The 22,129-nt window shown below is 41.4% G+C and overlaps 1 protein-coding gene across 2 annotated transcripts in view; it reads left to right on the top strand.

Annotated features, from left to right (window-relative positions):
- The window catches only part of Hps5 (HPS5 biogenesis of lysosomal organelles complex 2 subunit 2), a 40,361-nt gene that overhangs the window by 2,278 nt on the left and 15,954 nt on the right, over positions 1-22,129 (top strand). For both annotated transcript variants that reach the window (XM_075952969.1, XM_075952970.1), the window contains exons 2-11: positions 1,714-1,862; positions 3,884-3,994; positions 4,120-4,184; positions 4,832-5,024; positions 6,583-6,716; positions 8,582-8,794; positions 9,088-9,159; positions 19,243-19,331; positions 20,309-20,487; positions 21,065-21,223. In XM_075952969.1, coding sequence (XP_075809084.1) covers positions 1,755-1,862; positions 3,884-3,994; positions 4,120-4,184; positions 4,832-5,024; positions 6,583-6,716; positions 8,582-8,794; positions 9,088-9,159; positions 19,243-19,331; positions 20,309-20,487; positions 21,065-21,223 — 1,323 coding nt within the window. In that variant the 5' untranslated portion in view covers positions 1,714-1,754. The remainder of the gene's footprint in view (positions 1-1,713; positions 1,863-3,883; positions 3,995-4,119; positions 4,185-4,831; positions 5,025-6,582; positions 6,717-8,581; positions 8,795-9,087; positions 9,160-19,242; positions 19,332-20,308; positions 20,488-21,064; positions 21,224-22,129) is intronic.

Here is a 22,129-nt window from a genome sequence, read left to right as displayed (position 1 = left end):
TACACTCAGTGATAGGACACTTGCCCAGAATGTAAAGATCTTGGGTTTGAATCTGTCACACCATAGAAATAAGAGAAACCAGCTTCTACATGTTTCTGTGTGTTTTACCACTGGAAGCTCTGAGAAGATTAGGATTTTTTTGTTTGTCCTCTGCTATGATCTTCTAGACCAACGTCTAGCATATGAGTGATGCTCAGTACATATTTGATGAATGAATAAATGTGCTTCTAAAATAGTGTCAAAAATACAAGGCATAGACAAAAATACAAACAGATGCTTCTGAATTTTTTCATGGTATCTGTTTGCTTTAGAATTTTTAATTCTTTTTTGTGTGTGTTGGTGTGTGTGTGTGTGTCCATACCCATTTGCATGTGGAGGCCAAAGGTAAATATCACGTGTCTTCCTTGAGGTACTCCCCTGTCAGGCTTCTGTGTGGGTGCCAGAGATCCAGACTGAGGTCATGTCTGTGCATTAAACCCTTTCCCCACTGTGCTGTCTTCTCAGCTGCTGCTGCTCCTCCTTCACTAACTTGGTAGGTAGGAGAAGACTGAGAAGTTAAATTAGTGAGGAGCGGTTTGAAGCTGCCGATGTGCCTTGTAGCTGCTTGATATTTATTAGCTATGATCAACTCTGTTGTGCTCCTTGCCATTGATGGCAAGCCCTCAAGCCCGCCTCTTAAGCTGTTTACAGATAAAGCTCAAAAGGCAGCAGAAAACTTGCACACTGGTCACTGAAGTGATTGGTTATAGGGCTCCCGCTTTCACAGAATTATACCCTGACTCATACACCATCATGGCACTGCTGACACTGTGGAGGAAAGTCTCACGAGGATGATGAGAGCCTCGGCTTAAAGCCTGCAGGTTCTGGCATCATGCCCATGGTGAACGCTGCGCCAAATACAAGTGCTTCCTTGTTTGTCATGTGCACTGTCAGGATTGAGTGGATGGCAAGCATTTGATTTTTGATCATATGAAAGATGAACATCTTAGAACACAACAAAGACCGGCAAGGTCACCAATTTCTTTTCTCTTTTCCCATGGAAATTGGTGACATTTGACCCCCAATCTCCCAAAATGTACTTGAGAGTAGTTGAATAGATAAAATGTTTCATTTGGCATTATATTTGTTGTTTTTTTAAGACATAGTTCTCTGTAGCTTTGGAGCCTGTCCTGGAACTCATTCTGTAGACCAGGATGGCCTTTAACTCACAGAGATCCACCTGCCTTTGCCTCCTGAGTGCTGGAGTTAAAGGCGTGCACCATCATTCCTAGCTCAAGGTTGCCTCTTAACAAAAGCTTCCTATAGACAGATGATTTGTGATATAAAGAAACGGTGGGATTGCTACCTTACCCTTGAGGAGCTTGGCCAGTTTTCCTTTTAAGTCCTAGTCTATTCATTTTTCTTACTTAAATTGTTCCACACTATAGTGGGATAGAACTGTGGAAGGACTCGGAAACCAGACCTAAAATTCTGAGAGTTAGGGAATGGCACAGTGTGAACGAACCTTTGCATGTAATTGATACCTACGTATATCCCTCACAGTGTGAATAAACCTTTGCATATAATCTAGGTATGTCCCTTACAGTGTGAATGAACCTTTGCATGTAATTGGTACTTAGGTCTACCCCCCAACGCCCAATTTCTAGAGATGGTTGCTTCTTTCTCTGTTGAATGAGTGATAATTTTAAATTATATTTTGCAATTTTGTTTTAGTGGGAAATCCTTTGCAGAACAACCTTCATCTTTCTGGCTAAATGACTTTTGTGCCAGTGATACCAGAAGCCTACAGCCATGTTCTTGCAGAATTTGAGTCCCTGGACCCGTTACTCACAGCTTTGCGGCTGGATTCTAGTCGTCTAAAGGTGAACTTCTGTTTTGAGACAGAGTCTTATGTAGCCCATTACTTTCATTTTATATCCAAAAATGTGTTTGTTTGCTCTGCCATTCTTGCTCCTACCTGTGTTCTCGCCCCTCTTGTTTTGTGGACTCTTGGGGCTTTTGCCTGTTTTACCTTACATGGAAGTAGCTCTTTCTTTATTTTTTGAACTATCAATTGATTCTTTCTCAGTTCTGGAATACACTACTGTTGCCTCATTTTCCTTCTTCTTGGTACTCTTGCTGTCTTCTCTTAGGAAGTAATGTACTTTATTGGCATTAAAATAGTATAAATGAGCATACCCTATTTTGAACAACATGAATTACTGCACTTACTTCAAGAGGAGAACTTTGATACAGCCATGTGTAGGGAATAAGGCAAAAGCCAGTTAGCTCCTTGGAAAGTACATGGTTCCCTGAAACCTCAGATTCTTCATCAAACACAGTGAAGAATAAAATCTTAATCACAAATGATTTTATTCTTAAATTTTTGTTCTTACCTTAAATCACTCACCCTTCTCGTTTTCCTTCCTTTCCCTTTCCTTCCCTTCCTCCCCCCCCCCCCGGTGTGTCTCTCTCTCAACAGAGTCTCACTCTATTGCCCAAATTTGTTGGAACTCATTGTGTAGCCCAGGCTAGTCCCACATTCATGGTGAAATGCCTGCCTGAGCTTCCTCAGTGCTGGGATTGCAGACATAAGCCTGATGTCCCAGTGCAGATTTGAGTCCTCTAAAAAAAGGGAGAAGAGGAACCAACAGCCAGGCCAGTGCAGTCTACAGTGGTGAAGGTCACCATCAGCAGTGTTCTCAGCTGCAAGTCACAGCACACCGTACTGTTGGACACAGTCCAAGAGTGGAACTGTGGGAGAATTTGGAGTGTTTGAGAACACGCCAAGAAACAAGACAGTTCTTTCAAAACACAGAATTGTTCTTGGAATATGTTTCTGTGCTCCTCCCAGGTGTAGCAGATAGGAGTGAGTTTCTGTCAGCTGCTGTTGTTCATATGCCTTTATGGAAACATATTTTTGCGTGTGTGGCTTGTTCTTGTGATTGAACACATTACTCATGTTCTCCATCCCTCTTCTCCCATCATATCTATTGGCTTAATTACAGTAGCAGTAGTGATATAATATCCTGCCTGATCTTACTCATCTTGTCTATATTAGTAACTCCAGCAAGGATGAGGGGCCAAGAACAAAGGTTTGGACATTTTCTTAACTCTACTTTTCATTAGAGAAGACAAAGCTTCCCAAGAAGTTTCTAGCAAGCTGAGTCCTCTGGCTGGGACTGAATACCTTGGCCACCATGGCAGCAAAGGAACCTACAAAAGTGAATACTTGGGTTTGTCAACTTCTGTGTTGGAAAGAAAGTTGAAGAGGATTAGGAATGGTTTTTAGTCAACTTATTAACACATTTTGACACAAGAATTGTGTACAGCATGAGCACACCTTGCTCTGGTGGCTCAGTCAAAAATGATTTTGAAGAGACATGGCGATATAGGACCTGCATCTGAGGCCTCCCAGTTTCATTTGCTATAAGGGCTGTGGGTGTATGTGATGGTTCTGCAGATAGAAATGATTTAAGTGAGAAAATGATTGAAGTAGCTGTTTTGTTCCTGGTCAGCACTGGAATGGCCTGACCAAATTATACAAAATATGAACCATTTAATAATTGGCTTGTAACAAAGAAAAATTACTCATTAATGTAAGTCAGCCTATTCAGCTTTTTGAGATTCAACTAAAAGTTTAAAAGCAAAATGTTCTTTGTCTGGTATAGTTCAGCATTCTAGATTTAGAAATGAGCGCCGTTCATTGTGTCCTGGGCAGGGAGAGAGGGAAGGGATGCAGTGAGCACGGACTGCAGCACTCAATTCCAGGGTTATTTTTAACAGTTCTGGGAATGCAGCTTATGTTTTGTCAGTTCCAGACAAGTGTCCTGCAACCAAGCTGCATCCCAGTGCAGAGTGGTAATGGCACCGTCATCTCACTCTCGTCTCCTCATGCTTTCAGTGCACCAGCATCGCTGTGTCTCGGAAATGGTTGGCATTAGGCAGCACAGGAGGAGGACTCAATCTTATTCAGAAAGACGGCTGGAAGCAAAGGCTGTTCCTCTCTCACCGGGTAAGAACGAGGACATTCACACGTTGGTTGGAGTATGCTTTCTTGAATGTGAACTTTTCCAATGTAATCAATCATTTAGAGTAAAAGAAGAATGGAGACAAACTGTTCTCTGTCTGATGCCCTAGGAAGGTGCGATCACTCAGATTGCCTGCTGTTCCCATGACGATGACTATGTTGCTGTAGCTACCAGGTAAGATACTCTTTGAATGGCGGTCTTTTCTAAGTGCATGTTAAGCTGACAAGTGTGCTTGTTGTCAGGGTGACCAGTCGTCTCACATCACCTAGCACGGTACTGGTTTAGAATGGAAATTCGTGTTCTGGGGAATCATATCTGCTCAGTGCCCAAGCCATCTGGGAGGGGTATTTGGTCACCTTAGTGTTTGTGAAAAATGCTGATTTGAGGCAACAACATCTAAAATGGGAAGAGCCGCCTCTCCTTGAGGAGCCCCTGCTCACACCTGGGTATGTCTTACTTTTCTCTCAGAACCTCCTGCTTTGTCTGATTTTCATGTATAAGCCTATATTAAAATATCTTAAGAGTATCTCTAATCTTGTATACACACACAGACACACATACACACAAAGACAGACAGACAAGTGGAGAGAGAGAGAGAGAGAATGGAATCGGATAATTTAGAACTTTAAGTTTTCCTAAATTATTGATTTGATGGCCAAAACAAAGAAGTGAATGCTTTGATTTCCACTTTTTCCCCTGCAAGTGTAAACAAGAGTTTACACTGTATTTAATATGGTAAATGTTATGGTGCAATTGTATCTTTTTTGTCATTGCCGTAACTTTTTTTGTGGTGATTTGATTTGCCTATAACTTATTTGCAGTCAAGGTCTCGTAGTTGTTTGGGAATTAAACCAAGAACGTCGTGGGAAACCAGAGCGAATTCATGTATCCTCAGAACACAAAGGCCGAAAAGTCACTGCCCTCTGTTGGGACACAGCTGTTCTGAGAGTCTTTGTAGGTGACCATGCGGGCAAAGTGTCTGCCATCAAACTCAACACTTTGAAACAAGCAAAGGTGAGGAAACCTTCCAGCTCCTTGCTTCTGTGCTGTGGTGTCAGGTGTTAGTTTTTTGTTTGCCGTATTTCCTAAGCCTTGGAGAGTTACCTTTTACTGACTTGTTTTAGTGTAGAGCGCTGGCAGAAGAAATATAGCTTCTGTTGTTTAACTGGACATACCAGAATCTTCCGGCTTGTCCATCATGACCCATCAAAGTTATTATTTGATTCCTGATACATGTCTGATTCAAAATACAATTGAGCTGGACAGTGTGGCACATGCTTTTAATCCCAGCACTTTGGGAGGCAGAGACAGGAGGATTTCTGAGTTTGAGACCAGCTTGCTGAGTTCTAGGATAGCCAGGGCCACACAGGAATCCCATCTTAAAAAACCAAAAGGAAAAAATGCAGTTGAAACCCTACATATAGCTAAGACTTTATTTGCTTTTTATTCAAAAGGAGAGATACTGTCATTAGGAGAAAAATTGTCTCATATATTTCAAAGCTAATATTTTTTTCATTCCAAGTTACAAGTAGATAATAATGAACTGAACATTGAGAAATTTCTGTAGTTAGCTATCAAATTATTTCACAATTTTTTAAATATTTATTTATTTATTGTGTATACAATATTCTGTCTGTGTGCATGTCTGCAGGCCAGAAGAGGGCACCAGACCTCTTTTTAAAGATGGTTGTGAGCCACCATGTGGTTGCCGGGAATTGAACTCAGGACCTTTGGAAGAGCAGGCAATGCTCTTAACCTCTGAGCCATCTCTCCAGCCCTATCTCACAAATTTTTATTTAATTATTTTGTTCTTTTGAGGGTTTCTCATGTAGCCTTGGCTGTCCTGGAACTGAATAGGTAGATCAGACTGGCCCTGAACTTACAGAGATCCTCTAGCCTCTGCCTTCCAAGTACTGGGGTCAAAGGTGTGTACTACCACCTTCAACCTCACAAATTTTAAGTGAGGGAAACTTTAATGTCCTTGTAGACAAATTAAATTCTGGTTTATTTTATTTATATTATTTTACATGCATGAGTATTTTACTCAAATGTGTTCCTATGTCTTGTACATTCTGGGATTGGAGTTATGAACTGTTGTAAAGAACTATGTGGGTTCTGGGAATTGAACCCTAGACCTCCACAAGAATAAGTACTTTTAACTGCCATTCATTCATTCATTCATTCATTCATTCATTCATTCATTCATCAAGACAGGGTTTCTCTACATAACCTGACTGTCCTAGACCTCATTTGTGCACCAGGCTGGCCTCAAACTCATAGAAATCCGTCTGCCTCTGCCTCCCAAATGCTGAATTAAAGGTATAAGTCACCCTGCACGGCTTTATTTTTTTTGAACATTTGTTTTGAACTTTTTCTTTTCTAATTTATCAAGATAGGGTCTTCCTTCATAGCATGGGCTGGCCTTGATCTCATAGGAGTCCTTCTGTCTTGATTACCTGAGTATTGAGACGATAAGTGTGTGCCACCACTCCTGGTGTGTTTTAACAGGGCAGACAGAGAGATTGTGTGCACCATTGTGAATGTATTTCCTTCTCACACCCACCCCTTTTAGGCAGCTGCTGCCTTTGTGATGTTTCCTGTTCAGACAATAATAACAGTCGACTCCTGTGTTGTCCAGTTAGATTATCTGGATGGAAGATTACTTGTGTCTTCACTGACTCGATCCTTCTTGTGTGACACTGAGAGGTATACTAACCGGCTACAACATCAGCTGTCTAGAATTTCAGAATTTTCGGGTCAAGTACTGCTAATCATTCTCCAAGAACAGACTGAGGTTGGCAGTGGTGGCGCACGCCTTTAATCCCAGCACTCAGGAGGCAGAGGCAGGCAGATCTCAGTGAGTTTAAGGCCAGCCTGGTCTACAGAGTTCCAGGACAGCCAGAATGTTACACAGTTAAACCCTGTTTCAGAAAACAAACAAACAAAAGACTGAGGTCGTGAGCCTAGTGAGCTGGAGCCTGCCTGTAATTTCAGTATTTGAGGGCAGAGATGGGGACTAACAGACTGAGTTTGAAGCCATCCTGGACTGCGTAATGAGACCCTGCCCCAAACAAAACAAAACTACTGAGTGCTTTTTGTAGACCAGACCCTGTATTTGTAATTCATAGTCCACCATTCAAGTAGACTCAACTGCCATGTGTGATGTGGTACTTGCTGCAAAAGCAGAGTGTAAAAAACAGATAATTGAGCAAATGGAAGCCTAGGACATTTTTCAAAGGAAAAATGATGCAGGCAAATCATGAAGCAGACTTAACAGAAAACAAATAGACAGATGTAGAATCTAGACTTGAATAAAAACATATATGCACACATGCTTATACATGAATGACCAGAGGAGAAGGCGGACTGTTAGAGGGAGGAAAGGGACAAACACTACACGTTGTCGCTCATGTGCAGTCTAGAATTATATATGGATGTTTAGTAAAGAAGCATATGTACTTGTTTAACTGCATCTGGATCTTGTCAAAGCAGATGGAGAAGGCTCTAGTAGGAGAGGAAATTAAGAGGCTAATGGGGAGGTAATTACAAGCGGAGTACATGGCGTACATGTGTGAAATGTCAGAGTGGAACCCGTTAGTTTGTTTGTAAAAAGAAAGTTATGCTTGTAATCTCAGCATTTGGGAGGCTGGGGCAAGAGAACTGCTGAGAGTTCAAATCTAACCTGGCCACATAGTAAGTTCTAGGTCAGCCTGAGCTACAGAGGGAGATCCTGGTTCAACAAAGAAAGCCAAAACCCAAAGACAAGAAACAAAAAGAGAATAGATAACATGAGTCTTTTTTTAAAAAATATTTATTTATTTTTTATGTATACAACATTCCTTCCATGCCTGCCTGCATGCCAGAAGAGGGCACCAGATCTCATTATAGATGGTTGTGAGCCACCATGTGGTTGCTGGGAATTGAACTCAGGACCTTTGGAAGAGCAGGCAATGCTTGTAACCTCTGAGCCATCTCTCCAGCTCGATAACAGGAGTTTTTAGGAAGAAGCTGATCATTATCACTCTGTTTCCCATGCAGCTTAGCTCTCATATCTAACTCATGGACTGCTAAGGAGCAGAATGTTCTAGGACTCAGAATTTCAAAAGATTTTAAGAAAAGGAAGAGTTCATTGGATATTTGTAGTGAGGAAAGATCTTGGAGACATTTGGAAAGGTAGAGGAAGAGCCTGCATGGAATGTCCAAAGAATTGTGCTATACGTAGTGACTTGGAAAGCGGTCAGTAAGGGTCACAGGTGAACCGAGTGGTTTTTAGCAGTAATGCCTTTTGGATCTGAAACAGGCCCTCCTCATTCTCTTGATAATAAACAGCACTGAAATGAAGATCTTGGCTTCCTGTCACAGAGTGGTTACGGTAACCAGCCCTGTTTGGACCAATCCATGCCACTGTTTTCTGGGGTAGTACAGAGAACAGAAAGAGGAAAAGGACGTGTGGGTGTGTGGGTTATATGGCCGTGCTGATTTGTAGTGCTATTCTCAGTTCCTTAATATGATTGTTTCTAACATTTCTTTTTTGTAAATAAACCTACTTTGTCTTTGTTTCTGGAAATTAGGGAAAAGTTTTGGAAAATTGGAAACAAGGAAAGAGATGGAGAATATGGAGCTTGTTTCTTCCCCGGAAAATTTGCTGGGGGCCAGCAGCCTTTGATTTACTGTGCACGCCCGGGCTCCAGGATGTGGGAAGTGAACTTTGATGGGGAAGTGCTGAGTACACACCAGTTCAAGAAGCTCTTGTCATTGCCACCCCTTCCTGTGATCACTACAAGGTAGCCATTCTCCGCATGGGACTTCCTGGAGCATTGGGTTAAAATCTAGTGTTGTGGAATGTCCAAGATTTGACTATACCTTGTGAGAGTGAGGTATAATTTCTATCAGAAGATTTAGAGATACCAGAACAGTCCTTAAGCAGTTGTCTTTCTTATGACTAAAATGACTTGAGTAAAGTGAGGTGCAATTTAGACTCTTGAAGTGGTTTTCAAGTTGAAATTTTCTCTATATTTCAAAAAGTACTTTTAGGTTGTAATCAGACCGTCAGCAGGTGTGTTTGTTTGCCTTCCAGATCAGAGCCTCAGTATGATCCTGCAGTTGGATCCTCCCAGTCTTTGTCGTTCCCCAAACTCTTGCATGTTAGGTAAGTTTTTCCTTTGCCCTTTTCTCTTTATTCAGAAGTATTTGCTTTTATATTTTTCAGATTTGTTGTTGTTTCATTTTTTCCAAGATGGTCTCACTATGTAGTCCTGGCATTCCTGGAACTCACTTTGTAGTTCAGATTGGTCTCGAACTCAGAGATCTGCTTGCCTTTGCCTCTTGAATGCTGGAATTAAAGGTGTGTGCCACTACCTCCCAGCCTGTTTTTCAATTGTTTAAAAAATGATGTTAGAGTTTGAATACAGGGCCTGTATAGCTGAGTGATTCTTCTTCCCATAAGCTAAACTCCAACCAGTCAGCTTAAAAAATTTTTTTATGTGTTTCTGGGAATCAGACTTGGTCTTATGCATGCTAGGCAAGCAGTCTACAAGTGAGCTGAATCCCAGGATAGATTCTTGCTGTGTTGTTAAGGCTGACCTCCAATTCTTTGGCCCAAGTAATTCCTTTCTCAGTTTCCCAAGTAACTGGGACTACTGTTGCTTGTTACTACATCCAGGCCTTTCAACTTTAGTGTGTGTGTGTGTGTGATTTTTTTTTAAGTCTTACTTTACACATGAGTGTTTTGCCTGTATATTTGTCTGTACACCACTTGTATGACTGGTTCCAGCTCTCTTATAACTGCAGTTACAGACAGTTATGAGCCACTGTGTAGGTGCCAGGAATTGAATTTATTTCCTCTGGAAGAGCAGCTAGTAGTTTTAACCCCTGAGCTATATCTCTAGTCCCGCTTCCAGCTTTTTTTTCTTTAAATTTTATTAAAAAAAACCTATTGCTTTTCATTTTACATACCAATCCCAGTTCCCATTCCCTCCCCTCATTCCATTCCCTCCACCTTTTCCCCCCTACCCCCCAATCCACTCTTCAGAGAGGGTAAAGCACATTGCTTTAAGGAAGGTCCAAGGCCCTCCCTACTATATCTAAGCTGAGCAAGGTATCCATTTAAAGACAATGGGTTCCAAAAAGCCAGTACAAGCAATAAGGATAAATCCTGGTACCACTGCCAGTGACCCCCACAGTCTGTCCCAGCCGTACAACTGTCATCCACATTCAGAGGGCCTAGTTTGTCCTATGCTGATTTCTTCCCTGTCCGGCCACAGTTGGCGAGCTCCCATTAGCTCAGGTAAGCTGTTTCAGTGGATGACCCCGTTATGGTCTTGACCTCTTTGCTCATATTTTCACTCCTCCTACTCTGCGACTGAATTTTGGTAGCTCACCCAGTGCTCTGCTGTGGGTCTCCGCCTCTGCTTCCTTCAGTTGCTGGACGAAGGTTCTGTGGTGACATTTAAGATAGTCAGCAATCTGATTATAGGGCAAGACCAGTTTGGGCACCCCCTACTCTACTGCTTAGGGTCTTAGCTGGGTCATCCTTGTGGATTATTGGGAACTTCTCTAGTGCCAAGTTTCTTGCTAGCCCATAATAGCTCCCTTATCAAGGTATCTCTTTCCTTGCTCTCCGATTCTGTCCTTCCCCCATTTGACTATTCCATTCCTTCAAGTTCTCCTCTGTCTCTTCTTCCTCCCCTTCAATCTTTCCTTTCCCCCCTCCCCCCAATTTTCTCAGGATATGTTGTCTATTTCCCCTTCCCAGGGTTTCTCTTAGGGTTCTTATTGTTACTTATCTTCTCTGGGATCATGGACTATAGGCTTGTTATCCTTTGCTTTACAGCTAGTGTCCACTTATGAGTGAGTACATACCATCTATTTGCATGCAAATTTCAAGATGCCATTTTTTTTTAACCACTGAGTAGTACTCCACTGTGTAAATGTACCAAATTTCTTTATTCATTTTTCAATTGAGGGGCATCTAGGTTGTTCCAGGTTCTGGATATTAAAATTAATACTGCTGTGAACATAGTTGAACAAATGTCCTTGTAGCATCATTGAGCATCCTTTGGGTATATGCTCAAGAGTGGTATTGCTGGATCCTGTGGTAGTTTGATTTCCCCGTTTTCTAAGAAACTGCCATACTGATTTCCAGAGTGGCTATACAAGTTTGTATTCCCAGAGTGTTCCCCTTACTTCACATCCTCTCCAGCATATGCTATCATTGATGTTTTTGATCTTAGCCATTCTGACAAGTGTAAGATGGTATCTCAGAGTTGTTTTGATTTGCATTTCCCTGATGGCTAAGGATGTTGAGCATTTCCTTAAGCGTCTTTTGGCCATTTGAGATTTTTTTTTTAAATATTTATTTATTATGTATACAATATTCAATCTGTGTGTGTTTGCAGACCAGAAGAGGACAGCAGACCTCGTTACAGATGGTTGTGAGCCACCATGTGGTTGCCGGGAATTGAACTCATGACCTTTGGAAGAGCAGGCAATGCTCTTAACCACTGAGCCTTCTCTCCAGCCCCCATTTGAGATTTTTCTGTTGAGAATTCTCTATTTAGGTCTGTACCCCATTTTTTAATTGGGTTATTTGGTATTTTGATATCTAATTTCTTGAGTTCTTTCTATATTTTGGAGGTCAGTCCTTTGTCTGATCTTTTCCCATTCAGTAGGCTGCCTTTTTGTCTTATTTGCTTTACAGAGGCTTCTCAATTTCAGGAGGTCACATTTATTTATTGTTGCTCTCAGTGTCTGTGCTACTGGGGTTATATTTAGGAAGTGGTTCCCTGTGCCCATGCATTGAAGACTACTTCCCACTTTCTCCTCTGTCAGGTTCATTGTAGTATTCCAATAAGATACAGGCATTATTCCAGTTTCTTTTTTCTTTTTTTTTTTTTTGTATCTGTGGAGGTTTGCTTTGTTACTGAGTATATGGTCAGTTTTTGAGAAGGTTCCATGAGGTGCTGAGAAGAAGGTACATTCTTTTGTGTTTGAGTGGAATGTTCTATTAAGTCTGTTAAGTTCATTTGAGTCATCTGTTAGTTCTCTCTCTCTTTTTTAAAAGAACTATTTATTATGTATACAACATTTGGCCTCCATGCATAAACCTGTACACCAGAAGAGGGCACCATATCTCATTATAGATGGCTGTGAGCCATAATGTGGTTGCTGGGAATTGAACTCAGGACCTCTGGAAGAGCAGTCAGTGTTCTTAACCTCTGAGCCATCTCTCTAGCCCCGTTAGTTCTATTATTTCTTTGCTAAGTTTCTGTGTGGTTGACCTGTCCATTGACGAGAGTGGAGTGTTGAAGTCTCCTACTATTAGCGTGGGGTTTGATGTGTGATTTAAGCTTTAGTAATGTTTCTATCACAAATGTGAGTGCTCTTGTATTGGGGGCATAGATATTCAGATTGAGACTTCATCTTGATGGATTTTTTTTCTGTGATGAGTATGAAGTGTCCTCCTTCATCTCTTCTGATTGATTTTAGTTTGAAATCTATTTTGTTAGATATTAGGAAAGCTACACCCTCATTTTTTTTTAACTTTTTTAAATGATTTACTTTATTTTATGTGCATTGGTGTGAAGGTATCAGATCTCATGGAACTGCATTTTCAGACAGTTTGAGCTGCCGTGTGGGTACTGGGAATTGAACCTGGGTCCTCTGGAAGAGCAGTCAGTGCTCTTAACCGCTGAGACATCTCTCCAGCCCAATCCACTTATTTCTTAGGTCCATTTGATTGGAAAATGTTTTCCCAACCCTTTACTCTGAGGTAATGTCTGTCTTTGACGTTGAGGTGTGTGTTTTGTATACAGCAGAAGAGTGGATCCTTCTTTTGTATCCATTCTCTTAGCCTGTGTTCTTTTTTTATTTATATATATTTCTTTTCTAAAAAAGAAAACAAACTATCTCTTTTCATTATACATACCTTCCCACTCCTTCCCCTTCTCTCATTCCCTCCACATACCCTCCCTCCCCACCCCCATCCAATCCTCAGCCAGGGTAAGGTGCATTGCTTTGTGGATGGTCCAAGGCCCTCCCTACTATATCTATAGCCTGTGTGTTTCTATAGGTGAATTGAGTCCAGTGATATTAAGATACATCAATGACTAGTCATTGTTAATTCTTGTTAATTTTCCGTGATAGTGTTTGTGCGTTTCCCTTCATTGGGGTTGCTGATGGGAAGTTATCTCTTGACTGTGTGTTTTGGGATCCAGTTAGCTTCCTTGGGTTGGAGTTTTCTTTCTAGTACTTTCTATAGGGCTGGGTTTGTGGATACATATTGTTTAAATCTGGTTTTGTCATGGAATATCTTGTGTTATCCATTGATGTTGATTGAAAGCTTTGCTGGCGATAGTAGTCTGTGCTTACATCCGTGGTCTCTTAATGTCTGCAGCACGTCTAGCCCAGAACCTTTTGACTTTCATGGTTTCCATTTAGAAACCAGGTGTATGTAATTCTGATAGGTCTGCCTTTTTCTTTATTTCTTATTCTTTATTCTGTATGTTTTGCATTTTGATTATTATATCGCGAGGGCCCTTTTTTTTTTTTGGTCCAGTCTATTTGGTGTTCTGTAAGCTTCTTGTTCTTTCCTAGGGATATCCTTCTTTAGGTTGGGAAGGTTTTCTTCTATGATTTTGTTGTATATATTTTTTGTGCACTTGAGCTGGAGTTCTTCTCCTTCTATTTTTATTATTCTTAGGTTCGGTCTTTTCATGGTGTCCCAGATTTCCTGGATGTTTTGTGTTAAGAATCTGTTGGATTTAACATTTCCTCTGACTGATGTATCTATACTCTACAGTATCTTCAGCACCTGAGATTCTCTCTTCCATCTCCTGTATTCTCTTGGTTATGCTTGTCTTCTGTAGCTCCCATTCATTTACCAGATTTTCCATTTCTAGAATCCCTTCCGTTTATGTCTTATTGCCTCCATTTCAGTCTTCTAGTCTTTTTTTAAAATGTTTTTCTTCTCTTTTTTTTTAATTAACAATTTCCACTTCCTCCCCTCCTCCCATTCCCCTCCCCCCTCCCCCTCCCTCTCCAGTCCAAGAGCAGTCAGGGTTCCCTGCCCTGTGGGAAGTCCAAGGTCCTCCCCTCTCCATCCAGGTCTAGGAAGGTGAGCATCCAAACAGACTAGGCTCCCACAAAGCCAGTTCATGCAGTAGAATCAAAACTTAGTGCCATTGTCCTTGGCTTCTCAGTCAGCTCTCCTTGTCAGCCACGTTCAGAGAGTCCAGTTTGATCACATGCTCCATCAGTCCTAGTCCAGCTGGCCTTGGTGAGCTTCCAATGATCAACCCTGCTGTCTCAGTGGGTGGGCGCACCCCTCGCGGTCCTGACCTCCTTGTTCATGTTCTCCCTCCTTCTGCTCCTCATTTGGACCTTGGGAGCTCAGACCAGTCTTCTAGTCTTGAACTGTCTGAACTATTTGCTTCATCTGTTTGATTGTTTTTTCTTAGTTTTCTTGGGTTTCTTTGAGAGATTTATTGATTTCTTCCAATTTTTTCTTTTCTTCCATTCTTTAAGAGATTTTTTCATTTCCTCTTTAAAGGTCTCCATCATCCTCATAAAGTTACATTTAAAATTGTTTTCTTCTGCTTCTTCTGGGTTAGGATGATCAAGTCTTCCTATTGTATGACCACTGGGTTCTGGTGTTACCAAGTTGCTTTTTAGGTTGTTGGATGAATTCTTGCATTGGTGCCAACCCATCTCTTTCTCCAATTGGTGCTGGCAGTGTCTTTGGGAACTGTTCTCGATCTGCTTTGTCCTATTGCGATCTGTGTCTCAGCCACTGAGGTATCTCTTGGCCCCCTCTGTAGGTCTGCTCTTTTGGTCCACTTTGTGCAGTCACAGTCTGTGCTTCAGAGTTCCTCTGAGGTTGCGGGGGATAGGAGGATTTGGGGACAGAGTGGGACTTGTAACTTACAGGGTCCAATCAATGGATTGGGGGTGTTGGAATAGCCTACTTGCAGGAAGCTTGCCTGCTGGCTGGCTAGAGAAGCTGAGTTAGTTGGGGGAGGGGCCCCAGGCCCAGGTACAAGGGCCTAGAGAGTGGCGTGTCCAGCTAGGTGGGTGATCACTCACCTCTTGGTCCTCTCTGTGCAGTCGCAGCCTGTGCTTCAGAGTTCCTCTGAGGTCGTGGGGGATAGCCACTTTCATCTCTTAAGGTTGTTTTTATGTTAATTTATCTTTGGGACATTTGTACATGATTGTGTTGCATATAATATTCAGCAGTAAGATAAATGAAGAGATCCTTTTCCAAACTAGAAGGAGAGTTTATAATTGTCAGGGTGCTTTCTGGCAGTTAATATTCACTGGAGGGTACTCATTCTTTTATAAACTCACAGTGCTAGCATACAGGACATAAACAGTTGTGGAACCTGTTTTTGAAAGCTCAGTGAAACTTCGGCTTTCTGCCTTTTAGGTTTTTCCAACAAGTAACTTGCATGAAAGATCTGCTCCAGGCCGACTCAGTTCATTTGCATGTAAGGGTTAGCTTACCTCATTGCAGTAGGCCCAGAGTTAAATACTAAGCAGCATGGAGTGCTACTCTGTCAGCAGCTGTGCATGGGCAGAGGTGCAGTGTGGGATCTGTGCTTGAACTCCGCTTACTTTACTGTGAGAAGTTATTCCTAATATCCCTTCTGCTAGTTAATATAACTGACTGAAAACTCAGAGAAGGATAGTGATTTTTATAGGTGCTCTGCCATGTGGTCTACAGACCGGGGCTTTTCAAAGGTAACTAGCTGCTCTTTCAAAATATAGTGAAAATGTTAACTCCCCCCCCAAAGGTTAAATTAGCTCATGTCACAACATCGACACCAAGGTATTTAAAGTGAATTATAGGTATTTTAACTCTGAAATTAATAATCTGTTCTGAAAGTTGCTGGAGAAAGGCAGCCACTTACTTGCTATAGTTACATAAATCATATTTAAAAACTCCCTTCATTATTGCTCTTTTTGCATAGCATTTATCAGTGTTTATAATTTTGTGTTCATAAAATATTTATACCCTCCTTACCCTTAAACAGTAAGCTCCATGTGGGTTTGTGGCTACTTTATTCAGTGTTGTGTTTGTAGTTCTTGACATAGTATCTGGTAGATGGTAGTCATTTTATAAATATTTGTTGAATATGTGATGTGTGGAGTGAGATGTTACATCGTGACCTAGCTATGTTAGAGATTGTATTTTTTTTCTCAGGTGGGGGATTTAGGTCAGTGGTAAAGCACTTGCTAGGTATGCAAAAGGTCCTGGGTTTGGTCCTCAGCTCCGGGGTGGGGTTGGGGTAAAAAGAATGTATTCCTTCTTAGGAGCATGCTTGGTTCTCCAGGTAGACTGTCGCTTTGAATTTAGTAATTTAAAGGGAACTCTCTTACCTCCCTTGCTGCAGGAAGCCAGGCCTTTCAGGGTCAAGCTTAGCTTTCTCAGCAGTAATTGATGCTGCTTTGCCTTCATGACTGCTCTGGCGTGGGTTAGATACTTGTTTCTCTGTCCTCTCTTCAGACTATGTCCATCCCTCACTCATTGCCACTGTCAGTATTCATTTGAGCATCACAGTGCTAAGTACACATTAGACCATCAGACAGTCGTTCATTCGATGAAGGCTGCTTTTGAAAAACAATAGCAGGCAAGCTGCTTCTGTTCTGTATGTTTATTCTTGCCCCCACATTTGTGTCTAATGGTGTTTCTACGGGTACCCCCTCAAAATCTCACATGGAGGCATTCTCTAAAAAATATTTTTGGATATATTTACTTAATATGTATGAGTGTTCTTTCTATATGTGTGTATATGACCCACGTGTGTCTCGGGCCTGCAGATATCTTGGAACTGGAGCTATAGATGGTTGCCAGCTTCTTATGTGTTGTATTTTCTGAAGGTACATTGGTGTCACTTTGTTGTTGTTACTGTTAAGAGTGCTGCATAGCCCTGGTTAGCCCTGTATTTGCTTTGTAGCACAGGCTGGCTTTGAACTTGTGACAATCCTCTTGCCTTAGTTCCCTTAGTGCTGTGATCATAGGCTTGTGCCCAGCTTCCTTGACCTATCTATCTATCTATCTATCTATCTATCTATCTATCTATCTATCCATCCTATTTATCATCTATTTGTTTTGAGACAGGCTTTCTCTGTGTAGTCCTGGCTGGCCTAAAACCTGCTGTGTAGACCAGGCTGGCCTCAAACTCAATGAGATCCACCTGCCTCTGCCTCCTGAGTGCTGGGATTAAAGGTGTGTGGCACAATGGCCAGCCTTCTTTGACTTTTTTGTTTATATTTTTTCTTTGACTCCTTAAACAATTCTTTTAGCTTTTGTGACCTGGTTTATTACCAGTGAAGGAATGAGAGGATGAAGAATGTTATGAATTATAAGTATGGGCTCTTACGTCTCCTTTGTATCTTTCATGTAATCCAGACTGCTATCTGCTATTTCTTTTATATTCATTTCACTTAGGTGTGTGTGTGTTTACATAAATGCTCTGTGTGTGGGGTGGTGAAGGAAGTCTGAAGATAGTGTATTGGATCCCCTGTTGCTAGAGTTGGCAGCAGTTATAAGCTGCTGGCCATGGGTCCTGGGAACTGAACTTGGGACTTCTGGAAGAACAGAATGCCCTTAACCACTGAACTAACTTTCCAGCCTTTGGGTTATTATTTCTTTTCTTCTTTCTTCCTTTTTTTTTTAATTTTATGTGCATTACTGTTTTGCCTGCATGTATATCTGTGTGAGGGTCAGAGCCCCGGGAACTGGAGTTACAGAGTTGTGAGCTGCCATGTGGGTGCTGGGAATTGACCCGGGTCTTCTGGGAAAGCAATCAATATTTTTAACCACCGAGCCCTCTCTCAGCCCTTGGATTATTACATATAGGGCATTTTGCAAGTTGGGTGTCTGAAATGGTTCAGTGGATAAAGGTGCCTACTACCGAGCCTGATTACCTGAGTTTGAGCCATGAGATCCACATGGTCAAAGGAGAGAACAGATTTTTGTAAGTTGTCCTCTAACCTTCACAAATGTTTCATGTCACACGCATTCCCATACACATACACACAAAGTAAATAAAAATAGAATTTTTAGCCTGTTGTGGTGGCATGCCATTAGTCCCAGCACCCATATGGCTGAAGCAAGCAGACCTCTGAGTTCCAGGACAGCCACAGCTATGTAGAGAAACACTGCCTTGAAAAACAAAAGCTAAAACAAAACAAACAAAAAATGTAATTAAAAAATAAATTGTACAAGTTGAACATCCCCTCTGGCTCTTAAAGGTGTTTTTACCAATTTTACTGATTATGATCTTAGGCGTGTGATTATATACTGTTGGATATGTATGGAAAAAAGCTGTAAGTTCTCAGGATTATAATCTTGTTGGAGATGTTTCTTTAAGAAGTAGCCACGTCAGGAGAAGGTTCTAGACTGTGGACTGTGGGGCATCAGGGGAGAGTGGCTAGACTGGGAGAGCATGTGTGCTTGGTAACAACCTGGCAGTCACGCGAGAGAAAGTGACGTCTGTAGATATAGGGGAGACAGCCAGAGAGTCAGGGGTGTGTACTGAAGAAAGGGCCAGAGTTTCTGGTGGCAAACGAGGGAGAAAGTCCCGTGAGGTTCAGAGGGAAGCTCCAGCTTTGGTGGCTGCACTCTGCAGTCTAAATGTGAGGTCTTCTGCCTTCACGCTGAATGACCCTGGCATGTGATTACCTCTCTGACAAAATAGCACTTTTGTAGCTTAATGGGCCTCATTAGAGAATATAACCGGAGCCCTTCTTAATACTTCTGGTGCGGATGGACTTGGCCAGGTCTTCTTAGCCTGTGTTCACCTAGATACACAGATCAAGTCAGAATTTTGCCTTTCTTGATAGGGATTCCTGAGTTGATTGACTATGAGTACTGGTCTATTTAAATGAGTGTCTGTCTGTTTTATCTGAGAAGTTGCATAATGATCACATAATTCCCTCTTAATAGGTTTTTCTTTTGCCAGAGATCAGTCTCTTTTTTTTTCATAGAAGCTATTTGTGTTTGTGCCTAAATTTTCCCAATTTGACACCACTTGATCCTATGTTTTTATCGGGCTTAGGAAGAAGATGGTGAGGTTGAATCAGCTGGGCCACTGCTGTATTTCCTTTGTATTGTCTGATTTTACTTTAATAGCCAATGAGAGATTGAGTCCAGAGAATTTTAAAGTTCTATGTTCTAGTGTACATGAGGGTGTTTTGTTTTGTTTTTGACCTCTTTTATTTTCTCTTCCAGTGAACACTGTGTGCTGACATGGACAGAAAAAGGAATTTATATTTTCATTCCTCAGAATATTCAAGTTCTTCTTTGGAGTGAAGTCAAGGGTAATTGTATTTTTCTTTCTTAAGTAACTTTTAGTCTTTTAATTGTGTGTGAAAATTAATTATATTATGATTATTTTATAATGTGAGAAGTTGAAAATGCAGGGAATAGTCATTATATGTGACTAACAGAAAATCAGTCCCTGTGCTCATGGTTGAAACCAGAAATATGGGAAAGTTTAGCATAGCTGGTAAGATAGTGCTTTGGCTTTGACTTTTAGAATCTTTTCTGCAGAGAAAGGAGGGAGGTCATGATTGATCCACATTGATTTCTTATAGGTTGTTTTCCACCAATTGAGGATGTCCCTTGCAAATTAGTATGTTAAATTCTTTCATGGTGCTCATACCTACTCATGCAAGATTCATCCATTCATATACTTGTTAAAATCTATTCATGTGAGTGCCAGGTTGTAATCTTCTCGATTGTTATAGTCTGACTCAAAGCATACACTCTACTTTTGTACTCCCAATTCCTTTTCACAGGAGTCAGTATTTTAAAATTAGGATTTTAGATCAGAAAGCTCATTTGTTTTCTAATCCTCGAAAAGTGTCTAACTATGATTTCTTCATTGAAGTACAAGTACAAAAAGAAATGAAACTACACTGAGCCAAATCATTTTTTCCAAGACAGGGTTTCTTTGTGTTGCCTTGGCTGTTCTGAAACTCACTCTATAGACCAGGCTGGCCTCGAACTCACAAGATCCTCCTCCTGCCTCTGCCTCCCGAGTGCAGGGATTAAAGGCGTGCCCTACCACAGCTTGGCAAGCAAAATCTTATTTAAGATTTTTGTAAGTCTGATTTTAGCTCATGTAAAAATGATAGGGTTTCCCTTCCACTGCTGGGGAATCAAGAGTGGGGCCTTGAACATTCTAGGCAAGGGCCCAATCGCTAAGCTGCTTCCCTAGCCCAGGCCTTAAAAAAAGAGCAAGAGGTATTTGATTAATGTCTTGTCTGTTCACCTTTGTTTTTGTTTTTTGTAGATATTCAGGATGTAGCTGTCTACAAGAATGAGTTGTTCTGTTTACACTTTAATGGGAAAATCTCCCATCTTTCCCTGTTGTCTGTTGAGCGCTGTGTGGAACGCCTGTTAAGGAGAGGCCTGTGGGACCTGGCTGCTCGCACGTGCTGTCTCTTCCAGAATTCTATCATTACCAGCAGAGTGAGTTAGAGCTTACCTGTCATTGTTAATTATGGGTTGGTCAAACCATCCTACCTTCCGGATTGTTATAAAGTTGCTTATCTTTATTAACTGTTCTGTATGACTTACACATGTACAGTTAAAGTCTTCAAAGAAAGCTTGGCAGTTATATCTGTGAAGGGTAATAAAGATGGTGAATTTTTGGTTTTAAGAAAATATCAGAGCTGGGTGTGGTGGTGCATGCCAGCACGTGGGAGACAGAGGCAGGTGGATCTATGTGAGTTTGAGACCAGCCTGATCTACAAAGTGAGTTCAAGGACAGTAAGGACTAGCAGGGTCTCTAATCCTGTTTTGAAAAACAAAAAGCAAGCAAAAAGTCAGATTAATTTACAAATATATTTTAATTTCAGAGCTTGATTTAAAGAGGATGATTGTGCATATGGTAACTCTTAATATATAATATGTACTGATTAAGTCTTGCTAGCTTACTAAACCTCAAAACACCTTATTCTTGTGTGAGCACTGTGGCTGTTTAGATATAGATGTGGCTGTAAACAGTAAGCTGTTCTCTTGGGATTTTTTTTAATCCTTTTATTAGGCAAGAAAAACATTGACCGCCGATAAATTAGAGCATTTGAAATCGCAGCTGGATCTTATAACCTGCAGTGAACTAATTTCTCACCTGGATGAACTGATCTTAAAACTTGAGCCTTTGGATTCAGCTTGCAGCAGTAGAAGAAGCTCCATTTCATCACATGTGAGTGCTTTTCTTTTTAGCTTATTTGTTTAGTGTGTGTGTTGGGGAAGGGACATGCATATGCCAGCAAACACAAATGGAGGTCTGAGGCCAGGTGTCAGGAATCAGCTCTTTCCTTCCCCCATCCGAGTCCTGAGGATTGAATCAGGTCATTATACATGGCATCAGGTGCCTTTTCCCACTAAGCCATTCTGCCAGTCCAGTAACTCCTTGATGAGTTTTTGGATCTTTCAGGGAAATGAGCAAGTCCAAGGATCTGTTTTGCTTTCCATGGAGTAATTTTTTGGGGAAAGTGTCATGGAGATGTCAGCTTTTTTGTTACTTTTCAGACTCCCTGAGCTGAACACTTTGTAAGAAGGGAAAGCTTATTTTGGTGTGTGGTTTGAGAAAGTTTAGTACATGGTTAGCTGGTATTGTCCGTTAGGCCTTTGGCAAGAAGAACATGGTAGAAGAAAGCTGCTCACCTAATGATATCCGGGAGCTGAGAGAAACAAGGAGGGAATGGCCCCAGTATCACATTTAAGAGCATACCTCCAGTAACCTAACTTTCCACTGCGCCCTACCTCTGAAGGTTTACCACCTCCCAGTGGCACCATAGAATCCAAAATATAGCAGGGGAGCTTTCTCCCATGATGGGCAGCTAAGGAAAGTCAAGTGTGTTTTGAAGCTGCATTTGTTTATGTCACTGTTTACTGCCTGCCGTTCCCAAATGCCCTTCACATAGCTTCCTGTTTAGGTGTGGTGACTTTCAGTCTGGGATTTCAGATGTTTTATGTCACCTGAGGTCTCAGTGCTACTCAGGACTGTCTCATTTCAACTCCCTTCCTCACTGCCTGCTTTCCAAAGCCAAGCTGAGAATTTGGTGGAAGACATGGTGTCACTTGCTCATCTGAGCCCATGCTAGGT

The sequence above is a fragment of the Microtus pennsylvanicus genome, chromosome 18 (assembly GCF_037038515.1).
Source record: "Microtus pennsylvanicus isolate mMicPen1 chromosome 18, mMicPen1.hap1, whole genome shotgun sequence".
Lineage (NCBI taxonomy): Eukaryota > Metazoa > Chordata > Mammalia > Rodentia > Cricetidae > Microtus > Microtus pennsylvanicus.
Note: the sequence above shows the minus strand (reverse complement) of the source record. Positions and strands in the feature narration are given on the sequence as shown.